Source organism: Dendropsophus ebraccatus, chromosome 5 (genome assembly GCF_027789765.1).
Source record: "Dendropsophus ebraccatus isolate aDenEbr1 chromosome 5, aDenEbr1.pat, whole genome shotgun sequence".
Lineage (NCBI taxonomy): Eukaryota > Metazoa > Chordata > Amphibia > Anura > Hylidae > Dendropsophus > Dendropsophus ebraccatus.
In genome coordinates, this window is record NC_091458.1 from 114,558,474 (window position 1) to 114,575,607 (window position 17,134).

Genomic DNA, 17,134 nt, shown 5'->3' on the forward strand with positions numbered 1-17,134 from the left:
CCTAGCTAAACTTCTTCTACACGCTATAATATATTTGGACATCAAAAGTTAGACCATATATCACTTACACTGACAAGATTAGAGATAGTATATAAAGGCAGATTGTTATTTTGTAACCCCTGTACTGTATCCTAATATATTTTCAATGTTTGCAGCCTATCACACTACTTATGGAATCATCTGATGCCATGAATCTTGCCTGCCTAACAGCAGGTTATTACCGACTACTAGTTGATTCAAGACGGTCAATTTTTAATGTGGCAAATAAGAACACAGCCAATCGAGAACTGGGTAAGGAAGTATATATGTATTCCTTTTTATAATATACACTACATGCTATTTTAGAAAATTATGAGCTGGGTGCAGCACTTCAGGTTTTGTGGTGCAACAAAAAGTGATATTTTTTTACCTATAGAATTACAATTCAACATCTGGAATTTTTAATGTAGCACTATAATAAATACACCTGTGTTTTATACCTATTATAATATCGCATTTTGCTTTTGCTTTACTATGTGTAATAGCCCTATACTATATTGCATCTATTTTCTTATTTGTAGCATACTTGCAATTTTAAGTCAATATTAAATTTTAGACTATTTTGTGTAAGCAAAATATTATCAGTATGATATTAGAATATTTATTTCTATGTTTATATTTTTTTCCAGGAAACGAAATTCGTACTAAAATTAACTATCATGATTGTGATTGGAATTATTTACCAAAATCAACTATCTTTGCTTACGAAGAAAATCAGGAAGCTCAACAAATATTCAAAGACTTAAAACAAAGAAACATTGACGTTTCTGAAAGTCCGTTATGCCATAAAGACCATCGGAATTTGTACATAGAAACTACATTTAATTCAGGAGAACTTGATCAGCAACTAACCAAACAATGTGACCATATAGATATGGAAAACAGTCTCAGTGTAAGCCAGCCGGCATTGCCATGTCTGTCAGGACTGGAACACTCTAGTACAGCACAAGACTCTCCAAGGAGTGCAAAGGTGTCTTTTATATTTGGTGACCATAACCTTGACACCATAAACCCACAGACACTTGGCTATGAAAGATTGTTGGATGAAAGTCCCGAGATGTTGGATAAACAAAATGTAATTTACTTAAATAATGCCAATGACATTAAAGACCTAGACTTGACATCAGATGCTGAAAGCATCCATTTTGCTGCTAATGCTGTTTATGCAAATATATCTGAGAATAAAATGTTTGGTGCTGCAGAAGGTATTGAAGAACCTCTTTTACACGATATATGTTATTCTGAAACTACTGACGATGTAGAAGATGAAGATGAGGCCAGTTGTGAAGAAGATATGATGGTGCCAGAGGATACTAGAACAGATATCCTTAGCATGTCAGGATCCAGTGATGACATCATAGACTTGACCTCACTTCCACCACCTGAAGGAGATGACAATGAGGATGACTTCTTGTTGCATTCCTTGAACATGGCCATTGCTGCTCCTCCTCCTGGATTCAGAGACAGCTCTGATGAAGAAGATTGTCAAAATCAGTCTGCTTCAGCTGTCAGTATGTCTAATGACGATATCCCTGTGTCGCTTATTGATGCTGTACCGACAAGTGCAGATGAAAAATGTGAGACAATCCTAGAAGAGACAGTGGTTTCAAATCTTCAAGCGATGCAAGAATTGGCTGTATCGGAAGACAGCCAAGCAGATGACACCTCAGGTTCTTTCACCATTGTGACATTCATTCATTAGTGTAGCCATCATTTCATCCCTTGAGTCATCACATTATTGTTTTCTTTGTGTTAACGCTCATAACCCAACTATCATTTCATTTTATCCATCGGACCCGCCTATCATTTTTGTAATTTTTTGACATTTTATATGAAACACTCATGTTATTTGCAAAGGTATGGTTAAAGTGAAATACAGAACAGATAAAAACAATATTCAGGTTTGTCACGTCTTACCAATGTTCTCTTCTCTCTTTATCTCTCTCCCTCTCACAGGTGTAACAATATTAAGAGCGTATAGCCCTGAATCCTCATCAGATTCTGGAAATGAAACCAATTCCTCAGAAATGACCGAGAGTTCTGAATTAGCTTCGGCGCAGAGGCAAACAGAAAATCCAGCCCGTGCAATATTAACCAACAATGAATACCAAACTCTGATGCCAGATCAGACAGACAATTCTGTAGCTAAGAATCAATCTGGATGTATGTCTCTTAAGTCTTCTTCTTCCTTGGCAAATCGGCAAGCTGTAGAAATCCAGTCAAAAGCTGTGCCTTCAAAACAGATACTTCATTCTGATAACATCGAAATGGAGCCAGAAACCATGGAGACAAAATCTGTTACGGAATACTTTAACAAGATGCAAATGGGATCTTTAGTGTACGCTTGTAAAAGAAAAAGTAAACAGGACACAGATATAAAAACACATTTCGATATAAATGTTACAGTCAAAAAGCAAGTAGGTAAACGTATCGAAAACGATGGTGAACTAAAAACGAAGTTTGAAACGCTCCCTTCGCGAGACTGTCAGCTGCTGAGTAATTTTAACTTAGAAAGAACTGCATTTCGGAAAGACAATCCACGATGGTATAATACCACTGAGAAGGGAGCTATCGAGAAAATGCCAGCGGGTTCTGTGTATGTAAAGACATTACCAAGGCTCTCTGGGGTAGGAAAAATTGATACTGATACTAAAGATGACCCAAATATGGAAAACTCTCTTTCAGAACAAGAGGATATATTTATTTCTAATGCAGCTTTCATTTCTTCTTCCAAAGAACTTGGTGACCCTGAAGCTGATGGTACTTCTACCGAGCACATTTCTAAGTTAGTGGACAATGATCAGAACATAAATAGGATTTGTGAGTACCACATCGCCAAGAACATGTCATCATTTCAGAGCGAAGAGCATTTTTCTCTGCAAAGTTCCCAGTGTTCCTCTGTCGATGCAGGTTGTAGTACTGGGAGCAGTTCATGTGCAACTCCAGTAGAGTCTCCTTTGTGTACTTCCGATGCTAAACATATTCTCTCGGATGCATCGGTAAAGAGTGGGAGTTACATGAACCCTGATGAAAGACAATCAATGCTTCCGAATCATGGGACAACATATCCTGAATTGCATCAACAAGGTGACACTGCATGTCATAGGATCAACGTTCCAGCTGCACATACAACCGTTAATGCAGACCAATTGTTTGGAACCTTAAGAGAGGGATGTCATCGGATTTCTAAAATGAAAGAAACTACAGGTACATCACTGATTGTTTTACGTATTAGTTTTATTTGCATTATTATACAGACATAATTCTATGATTTCTCTTGCTAAAATCATCTATATAATTCTTATATCATTTGTGGAATCTAAGTAAAATATGGCCAACATTTAGCGAAAACATGTTACAATTTGCTGCTATGAGTCTTTGCAGCATTCTATACACACAAAGACTGGGACTGCACTGTAAAAGGGTGCTTCCTAAGACATACCAAAATCATAATCACATCCACTAAAGAAAAGAAAGAGGGATGTCAAGAAGAAAAGGAGCACACCAAGAATCAATACAAATTACAATCACTTTATTAAACACATATGGTTTGGCATATAAAAAAACAGACTAGAATCCCCATACATGATTAAAAACAATTAAAAACACCCAAAAACATAGAATTACATGATCAATAACAATTAGATGATCATAAAAATACATAATACCATAATGATGTAAAGTGCTGTGTGAATAAAGTAATACCTACAAAATCCCAAAGGAAATTGTGCTGTGCTCAAAAAGTATAGCAAAATTTGGGTGGCCCATAATGCCCTGGTGGAACTTCGTCAGGGGTTGTAGGTATCTTTATGTGATTGGGTTGTAGGCCCGGGAGATCCTTTGTATTGTTTGGTTCTCCCATGTTGTTTGGGTGTTTTTAATTGTTTTTAATCTGTTGTTTTTTTCATACTGAACCATATGTGTTTAATAAAGTGATTATAATTTGTATAGATTCTTGGTGTGCTCCTTTTCTTGTTGACATACCCCTTTCTTTTCTTTAGTGGATCTTTGCAGCATTCCATTTGGATGATAGAAACAATATACAATATGTAACCACTTGTCCAAATTTAACTTATGTACTATTAGGATACTATGTAATCATGACATGGTGGGTTCCACAGTCGAAATCCGCTATGATTCCTGGTACTGTCATTTTTTATGGATTTACATACTCACAGTGCATTTTCCATTCTGCTGCCAGTGTGTAAAGCCCCGTCCTCTTAACCCATCGGTGCCCATATAGTACTTTACCCTGCCACACTCCGGCCTGCTTCTGTGGCTCCCGACTCCCTGACGTCCCGCCCAGCCAATCAGTGCGCTGTTAGTGAGCCGGGAGCCACAGAAGCAGGAGGAAGTGTGGCAGGGTAAAAGTATTAACCGGACAGCAAAGGGTTAAGGGGGACAGGGCTTTACATATTCACAGCAGAATGGAAAATCCACTGTGAGTATGCAAATCCATAGAAAATGACAGTACTGAGAATCGCAGCGGATTTCTGGAACGTGTGAACCCACCCTAAAACTTCTTTGAGATGAAAATGAAAAATTGCATTGAAATGTGGTCTCAAAGGGGAGTGACCTTCTCAATAAAGATGGCTAGTAATATTTTACAGGAAAACTGATCTGTGGGTAGTATACTTAAAAAGGTGGTCCTCTGTAGAGGTTTTACTGTATTTACTTTACTACTTCTTACAAGCTTTCATTTATTTGAAATATGTCTTATGTTTTTTTCAGAAATGCTTAACAAATATCTCTGCTTTTCTACTACCCCTAGTGTAGCTTTGACAGAGCCTGCAAAAGGAAGAAGAGATGGCATGCCTGCAGCTACTATTAAGCACCTGAAAGGTGACCCTATTGCATCATCCAGCATTTGCTCAGAATCAAATGTGCCAACTCCGAACCAAGACTCTCACCATTTTCACCAAGGGAACCACGCCTGTGCAGCAGAAATAAGTCCACAGCAGTATGACATCATGGGAGGAAGTCTGAAAATGCCACATAATAGAAAGGTACTAAGAAGGAGCAGCAGCGTCATAACAAGATCCTCAGGCGCGGAGGTAACAGACAAGAAAATCTCTTCTATAAGCTTATGCTTGGATGGGATGGAGACAGGTCAGTCCAGGTCTGAAAAGAGACTTGAGCTTCCATTAGGGAAAAAAATATCCAAAAGTTGTTCCCATAGTTCCGTGAATTCAATCAATGAAAGCAAAGATAATAAAAGGTCTACTTCAACTGGTTCTATGCAAAAGGTACAAAAACAGTCTAGGTCGCTGCCTTTGTTGAAGCTGGATTCAAGCAACTGGAGATGTCGAGGCCCCTTTAGTTACTGCTTCCAAAACAGAGGGAAAAATGCTGACGATGAAGAAGATGAGTTTGAAGAGGTAGACCATGGTAATAATAATGAGAATAAAGAATTATCGTGTGTATATCTACCACAGTTACCAGTGGAAGCTCAAAAAGGAGAGCTATCATGCACACCTAGTGGAAGTAAAGGAATAGAATCTCCCAGAGCCAGTATAGTAGTGGCTAAAAAACATCCTGAGGAGGAGCATGTCTCTGGGCAAAATGAGTTGAGTGTCCAGAACATGGACTTTGATGAAAAGATTACCAGAATCAATGCACTAAAAGAAAAAGTTTATGCAATACCTGATGGGTTTCATGCTGCTCAAAAAGATGCGAATGAGTTACTCTGCCTAATACGGTCAAACCACACTGGAAAGGGGGAAGATGCAAGCATAGATACCTATGACCAGGAGTTGTCGCAGTATAAACAGCGACTGTCTGTTGAATCAAGACAGCTAGGAAGTGCCTGCAGGAAGATGGCCGCCACGGACAAGGGCCCGGAAGAAATGTTATCAGCTATGACCTCAAGTTTTCAAATTCTCTGTTGTTTAACCGAAGCTTGCATGCGATTAGTAAAAGCGGTAAACTCTGAATCACAACAACAAGAAATTGTGGCAAAAATAGATGAGGTGATATTAAACTACATTTGTTTGTTGAGGGCCGCAGAGTCTACGTCTGCAAAGGTGTTTAGTGATCCCAGTGTTAAACTGATGGCTCGACACTCTAGTACTATGGCTGCCGTTGTAAGCACACTAACCCGTTCTCTTAAAATGCTTTTGAACAAATAAGCTAAGATAGTCACTTCATAAACTACCTTAACAAAGCCATACATAGACCTTTTTCTTTACATATGTATAGACCAATGTAAATTGCATCACTCCCTTGTAGCCTCCTATCCACCTCAATGCATCTGTCCCTCCTCCAGACACCATACTGAGAGAATGGTATTACTCATTAGCAAAAATGCTGATGTAATGCAGCCTCTTGTACAAATAAAGCATCTAAGAGCCTAATGAACCTCAACTACTTATCTTGCATTATCTGCAGGCTTATTATGTAAGAAGTTAACCCATGCTGCATCTTCCTCTTTTCCTTCCAGCCCAGTCACATTAGAGATAGCAAATAGAATCATAATGTAAATAAACAATATTTAATATTTTAAATTATAATTTTTAAGCTCTGAAAATGATTAAATATGTTTCAAATCCAAGAAGGTATTATGATTTACTAGAGAATATATATATATATATATAATAAATTGATTTTTTTTTGTTCATGTTGTCTATGTGTCGTTATTTACACAAGGGAATACAAAATAAATATTCACTTATAATTGCATTTTACAGGTACTGTAAAAATATAATATAAGGCATACTCTCCACCCCAATCCCCACTGCTTACTGCAGTTTTTATGGCATCTAGTTCCCATTCCTCCCTGCTTCTTTTTGGTTCTTGTGACATTTAATTTTTGAAGCTAATGTCTATGGTGACCTACATAACAGCCCGATCTGGTTGACTGTGCACAGGAGCAAGCAGTGCTATTAAAGGGGTTGGCCATTTTATAGTAAAATAGTCCAGTGTACAGTATTAGTAAGTGTATATATTGTATATACTGACAGCAGCTCCCTGTGGACCTCATAGAGCTAAAATCAAGCTCCCCTCCTCCAGGCTGGGCTGCCCTGCTCTGTTGTAAGGCTGTCCATAAGATGGCTGACATGGAGGAGCATGTGACCATGCCCCGCCCCCCAGTGTCCACCACTGAGCCTCTATATGTCTATGGAGCAAACTGCGGGTGGGGCATGGTCATATGCTCCTCCATGTCGGCCATCTTATGTACAGACTCACTACAGAGCAGGGCAGCACGGCCTGGATGAGGGGAGTCTTATTTTAGCTCTACGAGGTACACAGGGAGCTGCTGTCAGTATATACAGTGAGAACAGTTACTGCACACTGAAGTGTTTTGCTACAAAGTGGCCAAACCCTTTAAAGGGGTTGTCCGGCGCTAAAAAATTATTCACAGAATAACACACATTACAAAGTTATACAACTTTGTAATGTATGTTATGTCTGTGAATGGCCCCCTTCCCCGTGTCCCACCACCCCCACCCGTGTACCCGGAAGTGTGGTGCGCTATACATACCTGTCACGTGCCGACCACGGTCTCCGATCCTCAGCAGTAACGTCTTCTTCGGGAGGCCGGCGGATCTTCCCGAGTGCCGGCCGCCCTCTGCAGCGTCATCCGAAGCTCAGCCGCGATTGGCTGAGCATAACTGTGCTCAGCCAATCGCAGCTGAGCAGCTGATGACGTGGCCGCGGCCTAACAGAAATTGGTTAAATCATCACATCTGTAAAGAGAAAAAGACAAATAAAATAAGATAAGCAGTAAGAAACAAAAGTCAAAAAAGAGCTGCAATTTGATGGTTGGTTCCTTTCATTGCAAGATGTAGGGATGGTCCGAACCGATATGTAAAGTTTTTTTTTAAATCAATGATTTTTTTTTTTTTTTAAATCAATGACTACCATTCGTAAAGTTTTTTTGGTTATACATCTTACTAGGGATGGTCCGAACCCTCCGAGGTTCGGATTCGTATGAACCCGAACGCTCGGCATCAGATTCCCGCTGTCTGGCCGCTCCGTGCAGCGGGCGGATCCAGTGGGAGGACCGCCTGGAAAACTGGGATACAGCCTTAGCCATAGGCTGTATCCCAGTTTTCCAGGCGGTCCTCCCGCTGTATCCACCTGCTCCACGGAGCGGGTAGACAGCGGGAATCTGATGCCGAGCGTTCGGGTTCATACGAACCCGAACCTCGGAGGGTTCGGACCATCCCTAGTAAGATGTATAACCAAAAAAACTTTACGTCATTGATTTAAAAAAAAAAAAAAAAAAAAAAAATCATTGATTTAAAAAAAAAAACTTTACATATCTTGAGTAATTTTACTTTATTGTCTTCCCTGCTGAAATTAGCAACAATTGGTAACAATAGATTGTTAAAGCAAATATTTGGTCAAGAAACACAGTTGCATATACAGTACTGTATATTAGGTGGTTTCACCAGTATACAGAAGTACAACTCCAAAAAAGTCCTGCCACATACGTCTTACGTGCAACATATAAATCAAGAAACAACAAAAGAGATTGCACAAATCGAATAGAAAAATATAACAAAAAATCTTTATTAGAAATTCTAAATTGATAAAATTACACAGAGTATAGTATGGGATAAAACACAGAGGTCAAAACCAGGCGGGGAGGAAGATATCAGTGTGGTACGTGTCAGTGAAAACTCAATTAGATTCAGTGGGTAAGGTAATTATTATTACAACAGCCCCATCTAGTGGTCCCTAATGGTATGCAAGCTCTAAGCCGAATACACAAACCCAGAGAGGTGACTGAAAAAATAATTGACTACAAAAAATCACATTTAAAGAAGAGGGAGGCTATATGCAACCCCTCCACAGGCTACTCCCAATGAAAATATTGGTGAAAAACCAAGCAGTAAAATCAAAACATTACATCCATAATGCGAGTAACTCAGTGAACACAGAAAAATACCACACTGAAATCCTACCACCCGCCTGGCACAAAAGCCCGACGTACGTTTCGCTCACTTCGTCAGGAGCTAATGGACTTAATTCATTTACCACAGATATATATACACACACATAAGGAACACAGATGCATTGTTGGTATACACCCAAAATTAGTTCAGAGTAACTTGAATCACTTACACTGGCAGTGCTTAGGCTTGTGAATCTGGCGTGCCAAGATGGCGACTGTTCCCAGCAGGAAGGAGATTATTCTCCTAGTTGCTGATGGGATTAAAAGAGGAGGAGAGGGGGATATGATGTATCTAGGGGCTGTCTCCGCTATATTATTGCGTTGTTACATACGTAGGAGCGTCCCGACGTCACAGCGTCGTGACGCAACCACCATGTGCGGCCCATGTCAGCGTAATGACGTATCTAAAATGTCCTTACGTGCGTCTCAACTGCGCTTCAACTGCGCGCCGACATCACACGTACTGACGTATAGTGAGAGCCGCCTACATGCGCGTCACTCAAGACACGCATGGTTAATCACAGCCCTATTACATACTATCATTCCAATACCCATACGGACTAACTTAAAGGGAACCAATCACACAAAAATTGGCTATAAAGCTAAGGAAACGTGCTGGTAGATCAGCCAGAACGCTTCCTAACCATCCCCCTGTCCCCTCCGTCCCCTGTACATAGAGCCCGCAAAGTTAGTTTATTAGTCTCCCGGACTCTATGCAAATTACCTTGTAAGTAGTCACGGTGTGCGGGCGGCTTCTTCAAGTAGTCACGGTGGGCGGGTGTCTTCTTCAAGTAGTCCGTGTCCTGGGCCGGCTCCGGCGCTGTAATCACGCCCCTCTGGGCGTGTGTAGAAAGCGCCGCATGGTGACGTCATTAGGGGGGGTGGCATTGCACGACGGCCTGGCCGACGTCTTTACTAAGCTGCGCATGCGCAGTACTGTGGGTGAAGCCGCTGCTGTACTACGCCACGCAGGCGCAGTACCGCAGCGTCTTCTCCGGCTGCACTGCGCATGCGCAGCTTAGTAAAGACGACGGCCAGGCCGACGTGCAATGCCGGCCCCCCCTAATGACGTCACCATGCGGCGCTTTCTACAAACGCCCAGAGGGGCGTGATTACAGCGCCGGAGCCGGCCCAGGACACGGACTACTTGAAGAAGCCGCCCGCCCACCGTGACTACTTACAAGGTAATTTGCATAGAGCCCGGGAGACTAATAAATTAACTTTGCGGGCTCTATGTACAGGGGACGGAGGGGACAGGGGGATGGTTAGGAAGCGTGCTGGCTGATCTACCAGCACGTTTCCTTAGCTTTATAGCCAATTTTTGTGTGATCGGTTCCCTTGAAAGGTACAATTCATCAACATACATGCATAATACCCAGAGATTCAATGTCTAATATAATCAATGTCTATGATTCCACATTATAATCGGTGAAACATTATTCCCTAATGACATTAATACCATACAACAAAAAAGTGCAGACGTGCAAATTCGATTACATGATTCCAAAGGTATAAATATATAAATAACCCTAATAATAATATACACTAAACCATAGTGATAATAAAAAAATCATTTGTACAAAACACATAATATATATAATCAATGAGCGGTGAAAAAATACATTGCTGCATAATCAGTAGTTTATATAAATATAAGTGACATAATGGATAAATCAATAAAGCTTGCAGTGTAAAAAGAAGTGAGAGAGTGAATAGTGCGCACGTGTGTGAGGTGAACGAGGGTAAAAAAAACTAAAAAGTGCAAAAAAAACTGTGAAGTGTAATTCATATAAATTGCATAATATCAATATACATATTAAATCACTGTTATGTTAAAAATAGTGGCCATATCATTATAGTAATTCATAGTGGAATCAATCATCAGCCCTCAAGGAGTCCACATCATAGGGAATATACAATGGCATCCCAGGAATTTGGGTAAAGACCATAACCATTTGGTGAATAAATCTCGTATACTTCATCCCCGTGTACTCCAAAGAACCTAAGGGTGCAGATTACAGTAACAATCATACATTTAAATGATACCCAAATAGTAGTATTGGTGATACACTCATGTAAAAACCTAAAAAAGAGACAAACAACAGCAAGAGGCAAAAGATTGTAAATGTATGATCTCCTTGCATATTAGGGGCAAAAAAAAATCCTATGCATAGGTGTCTAATGCATCCGTGTCCTATGAGCGCATATATCTGTGTCAAGTTAAAAATAATTTACATTAAAATTAATCAAAACGGAATAAACCCGATAAAACCAAAAGGGAAAACTATTCAGAGTATGAAAAAATTTATTTAAGGCCTCTTGTGAGGTACGGTAGTATTGCACCCCTCAGATATGTGGGGTACCAACACGTGTAGAAAAAATAAATAAATAAAATAAAAAAATAATAAAAAATGTGTCATTATATCATTCAAGGGGATCGACTCAAATACTGATGATACACTACTGATGTTAGATACAATAGTACTTACAGAAATGCACCGAAGCTGTTGATTTCATTTAATCCTAGGGGTACAAGAGTTTGAAGCTTCTCAATCCACATGCACTCACGTTGAGCCAAGATCTTCTTCCACTCACCTCCCCGAATCGTCGGATAGACACGGTCTATTCCTTTCACCTTTAGGCTGGGTTCACACTATGTATATTTCAGTCAGTATTGTGGTCCTCATATTGCAACCAAAACTAGGAGTGGATTAAAAACACAGAAAGGATCTGTTCACACAATGTTGAAATTGAGTGGATGGCCGCCATATAACAGTAAATAACTGCCATTATTTCAATACAACAGCCGTTGTTCTAAAATAACAGCAAATATTTGCCATTAAATGGCGGCCGTCCACTCAATTTCAATATTGTGAAACAGATCCTTTCTGTCTTTTTAATCCACTCCTGGTTTTGGTTGCAATATGAGGACCACAATACTGACTGAAATATACGTAGTGTGAACATAGCCTTAAGAGGGAGGAATTGCAATTATGTTTAAGCTTGAAATGTTGTGCCAGAGGTTTTTATGTGTGTGTATATATATATCTGTGGTAAATGAATTAAGTCCATTAGCTCCTGACGAAGTGAGCGAAACGTACGTCGGGCTTTTGTGCCTTTCGGGTGGTAGGATTTCAGTGTGGTATTTTTCTGTGTTCACTGAGTTACTCGCATTATGGATGTAATGTTTTGATTTTACTGCTTGGTTTTTCACCAATATTTTCATTGGGAGTAGCCTGTGGAGGGGTTGCATACAGCCCCCCTCTTCTTTAAATGTGATTTTTTTTGTAGTCAATTATTTTTTCAGTCACCTCCCTGGGTTTGTGTATTCGGCTTAGAGCTTGCATACCATTAGGGACCACTAGATGGTGCTGTTGTAATAATAATTACCTTACCCACTAAATCTAATTGGGTTTTCACTGACACGTACCACACTGATATCTTCCTCCCCGCCTGGTTTTGACCTCTGTGTTTTATCCCGTACTATACTCTGTGTAATTTTATCAATTTAGAATTTCTAATAAAGATTTTTTGTTATATTTTTCTATTCGATTTGTGCAGTATACAGAAGTATGCAAGGACATTTGAATAGTTGAACTATGTTATGTGGAATAAACTACAAAAACATGTGGTATGTGTCAGTCTAAAACATAACGTTTAATACTACTATTAAAATATACGGACTTACAACAAAGAATAAATCAGAAAACTCTGCCACAACAAAATCAATAGCCACAGTTCATCTATATTGCAGAGTGGGGACAGAGGACAGTAACACTTACGGTTATGGTGTTATTCAAGGTCAGTCGACCCCAAGCTCAATGATGGTCTGGGAAACAAAAAATCCCACAGTGAGTCACAATGATTACTGTACCTCAAAAATTAAAAGGACCTTGATAGCTGGGAAAATGCCCTAATCAGCCCTAGATATAGTCCAGGCTCTCCCTAGCCTGTCCCTGTCCCAAGACACAAGGCCATTGAAAAAATCCTATGGGGTCTCATAAAGACGGGAATCGCAACATAATGTTATAATCTGATGCGATCCTGTCCAGACCCCATTTAAATACTTCTAAATACCTCTACGCGTTTCCCTCCTAAGCAGTAAAAGTCTCTAGGAGTTCATCAGGAGGTCAATACAAAAGGATAAATACGTCCCTGGGGTAAAGGATACCGATAGATGAAATCCCACAGCGGAACCTGGCACCATGGATGGAAGGCAGCCCATTCCATCCATGGTGCCAGGTTCCGCTGTGGGATTTCATCTATCGGTATCCTTTACCCCAGGGACGTATTTATCCTTTTGTATTGACCTCCTGATGAACTCCTAGAGACTTTTACTGCTTAGGAGGGAAACGCGTAGAGGTATTTAGAGGTATTTAAATGGGGTCTGGACAGGATCGCATCAGATTATAACATTATGTTGCGATTCCCGTCTTTATGAGACCCCGTAGGATTTTTTTCAATGGCCTTGTGTCTTGGGACAGGGACAGGCTAGGGAGAGCCTGGACTATATCTAGGGCTGATTAGGGCATTTTCCCAGCTATCAAGGTCCTTTTAATTTTTGAGGTACAGTAATCATTGTGACTCACTGTGGGATTTTTTGTTTCCCAGACCATAGCTTGGGGTCGACTGACCATGAATAACACCATAACCGTAAGTGTTACTGTCCTCTGTCCCCACTCTGCAATATAGATGAACTGTGGCTATTGATTTTGTTGTGGCAGAGTTTTCTGATTTATTCTTTGTTGTAAGTCCGTATATTTTAATAGTAGTATTAAACGTTATGTTTTAGACTGACACATACCACATGTTTTTGTAGTTTATTTCTTTTGGACTAGTAGGTGGTTGACTTTGATTTTTTTTTTTTTTGGCTGTGACTCTATGTTATGTGGAAGCCAGGGCCGCTTCTGCCATGAGGCGGAATGAGTATTCCGCCTCAGGCGGCAGATTCTGCGGCCATGCAGGGGGCGGCAGATAGCTGCCCTGCAGCCGCTCACTTGTCCTGCGGCAGCCGTCCGGTCCCGCCACCAACGCTCACCGATGTCCCCCGCCGCGCTCCCGCGCAGTCAAGTCAGCAGCTTTCATGGTCCTCCAGCAAGTCGTGAGTGCCCGGGGGCCGCGATGAGCTGGGACAGCGGTTATCGTTGGCGGCGGGATGGCGGCGATGACAGCCGCTGACTGACGGCGCGGGAGCGCGGCAGGGGACAGCGGTGAGCTTTGGCGGTGGGAGTGCTGCGGCAGGACAGGTGAGCGGATGCAGAGCTGGAGCGCGGGGGGGGGGGGGGGTGCCGGGTACGCATTGTGGTCTGGGGGGGGGGGGGTCGGCAGCTAGTGAGGGGGCGGCCGCCTGCGGTTTGCCTCAGGCGGCGGAGACCCCAGAATCGGCCCTGGTGGAAGCACTAAATAAAAGTCTTTGGTTTGGAAACTGTCTCTGTTCCTAAAACAGTATATTTTTCAGAACATTGAACAACTGGACTGCAAGAACATCATTTGGGGCAGATCATTTTGACCATTTATTCACCTTTACAAGTTTGTCTTTTAAGTTTCTGCAGCGTTCCAAAATATGCCAAAGTCTCCTTACAATATGATGTAATTTATACACAAGCCACTCAGCCAAACACACTTGCCCCTTTTTGCCTTTTTATCACGTCCTTACATTTACCCATGTTTAAGTACAATTACGGCTTCAAACTGTCTGCTACTGCCTTATGGTCATGTAGAGGCAGCATGTGCGCAGTTGAGCAAATTACTCAACCACTCCCCCATCTGCACAGGCTGGGGGTATTTTGGGAAAAAATTACTTTTCCCTTTTCCACAGGGTTGGACCCCCCAGGTTGGCCCCCCCTCCTACTTCTACTACTACTAATTTTTCCCGGAATACTCCTTTAATGATTCATCTGTGCATGCACACTAGGGTGACTAATTTCTTATCCGGTGAGCTTAGATCTATAACAAGAATCCATCTCCCAAACAGTTTTATATCTTAGTTGATATCATGCAGCTTATCAGTTGGCATGCTTGTGTAAGGAATCAGACAGTTATGTCTGTGGTACAAACTTGTTGGACATCTCCTGAACTTTCTTGTGAATTCCCTGAGATTAGGGTCACAAACCATCCTGTATTCTGTTACCTTGTGTAACTCAGACTTGAGACATTAATGTTAATGGCCTTGTGTGATTGTTGAAATACAAGAGTAATTTATGATAGTTAGTAAAAAATGTCCATGGTTTACTGGCCCTGGTCATCTTTAAAAAGAAGAACATCAGGAAGTCAGATTTTTCTCCCCCAGCACCTCGATGCTCGACTGATTTCAAGTGAAGATTGTAGAGTCAGGAAGAAGAGGAGAAGGCGATGGACTGCACTGTAGCTGGCTCTGTATAGGTGTTTTTTTTTATATTAAAAAGGGAGAAAGGGAATGCCTACATGGAGGGCTTACTCCCTAACAGGGGGTTACCTGCCCATGCTGTGGGGTTCATAGAGGGGGATTACTCACGGGGGGATTGTTACATGTGAGCTGGGGATACCACCTATTCGATGGAATAACAACCGTGGGGGGAGGGGCGCTAGCTCAAGGAGGGATAGCTACATGGGGGATATTACCTACTAGAGGCCTACCTGCACATATGGATGCACACAGGGGACCTATTGTATGGGGGCACAGAGGAGCCTAACTACTACATGCACTGCAAAGGTTAAAAGCTGGAGGACATCTGGTACAATTACAGCGGATGCTCTGAAATTACTTTTAGTGTCTGTAGTTACTGCTTCTTTACTGCCGATGCGTGATTTGCACTGAAATGGGGCCCCCATATATACTATTAAAAAGATAAAGGGAACACTCAAATAACACATCCTAGATTATAATTATTATTATTATTATTTATTTGTTTATTTATTTATAAAGCGCGTTTAATTCCAGAGTGCTATACAAGCTATAGGGGTTAACAAACAGGAATATTACAAGATCAAAAAACATTGAAGGCAATTGGCCAACTGGTACATGGGGAAAGAGGACCCTGCCCACGAGAGCTTGCAATCTATAAGGTAACGGGAGAGAGACAGAAGGTTAAATGCAGCCAGTCAAGTGGGATGCAGAATTATTATAAGCTGTAACCTAGTTTGAAGAGATGGGTTTGAAGGTCTTGATTATGGATGAGAGCTGGATGTGCCGGTGTAGCGAGTTCCAGAGTATGGGGGAGGCTCGGGCAAAGTCTTGGAAGCGGTTGTGTGAGGTACGATCAAGGGGGGACCACAAAAGGAGGTCATTGGAGGATTGGAGGTTGTGTAAAGGGACGGTAGCGGGATATTAGGTCAGAGATGTACGGGGGGGGGGGGGGGGACAGGCTGTGGATGGCCTTGTATTTAAATAGAATATGTTGGACAATGGGGAGCCAGTGAAGAGATTGGCAGAGGGGAGAGGCAGAGGCAAAGCGAGGGCAAAGGTGGATTAGTCGGACAGCAGAGTTAAGGATGGACTAGAGGGGAGCGAGGGTGTTAGATCGTAGACCAGAAAGGAGGATGTTACAGTAGTCCAAGCAAGAGATAATGAGAGCATGTACCAGCAGTTTGGTGGAGGCAGGGGTGAGAAAAGAGCAGATTTGGGAAATGTTTTTAGTGTCAAACATATTAATTTTATTAAAGGACAAAAGTTAGCAGATATATCATTCAGTTGCCTACATGGCCATCTCTAAACAAAGAAAAGGTAATAACAGGAAAAATAAATCCAGTGTACCGTTACATATCATGAGGTAATACATGCGTCACATAAATGACATAAAATGGGACCAGTTATGCAGACTTAGGCTAGGTTCACACTATGTAACTGTGCGGCTGTATTTTTTATGCGGCTGTAAATGTGCGGATGAAACTCCGGCCGTGGGAAAAAATAGACATGCAGCTCAAAACATACGGTCATTTACTTTGAAATCTGGTTCAACTAAAAATAACAAATAAAATCTTAAGAAAGTGATGCAAACACCTCTGGATGCATCTGGGAAAGCAGGGAACACAGTTTACATGAATTGCTATTACCGGGGTTTGCGATCCTCTGCACTAATGCCGATGTCTCTCATGGTTAATCTATTAAAATAATAAAACACATTTTCGTTGTAATAAAGTGCCCTTCGTTGTTCAATAATTAAATTTAAACTAATCCATCATTTTGCAATTAAATATACTGTTAAAATAAATAGATAT

General features: G+C 41.2%; 1 protein-coding gene across 2 annotated transcripts in view; it reads left to right on the forward strand.

Annotated features, from left to right (window-relative positions):
• The window catches only part of FRMPD4 (FERM and PDZ domain containing 4), a 43,894-nt gene extending 37,339 nt beyond the window's left edge, over window positions 1-6,555 (forward strand). The window contains exons 11-14 of one of the 2 annotated variants that reach the window (XM_069972439.1): window positions 156-291; window positions 669-1,709; window positions 1,996-3,246; window positions 4,816-6,555. In XM_069972439.1, the coding sequence (XP_069828540.1) occupies window positions 156-291; window positions 669-1,709; window positions 1,996-3,246; window positions 4,816-6,167 (3,780 nt within the window). In that variant the 3' untranslated portion in view covers window positions 6,168-6,555. Of the gene's footprint in view, window positions 1-155; window positions 292-668; window positions 1,710-1,995; window positions 3,247-4,810 lie in introns of both variants that reach the window. The other variant, XM_069972440.1, reaches the window with a different exon arrangement.
• The last annotated feature ends 10,579 nt before the right edge of the window (window positions 6,556-17,134 follow it).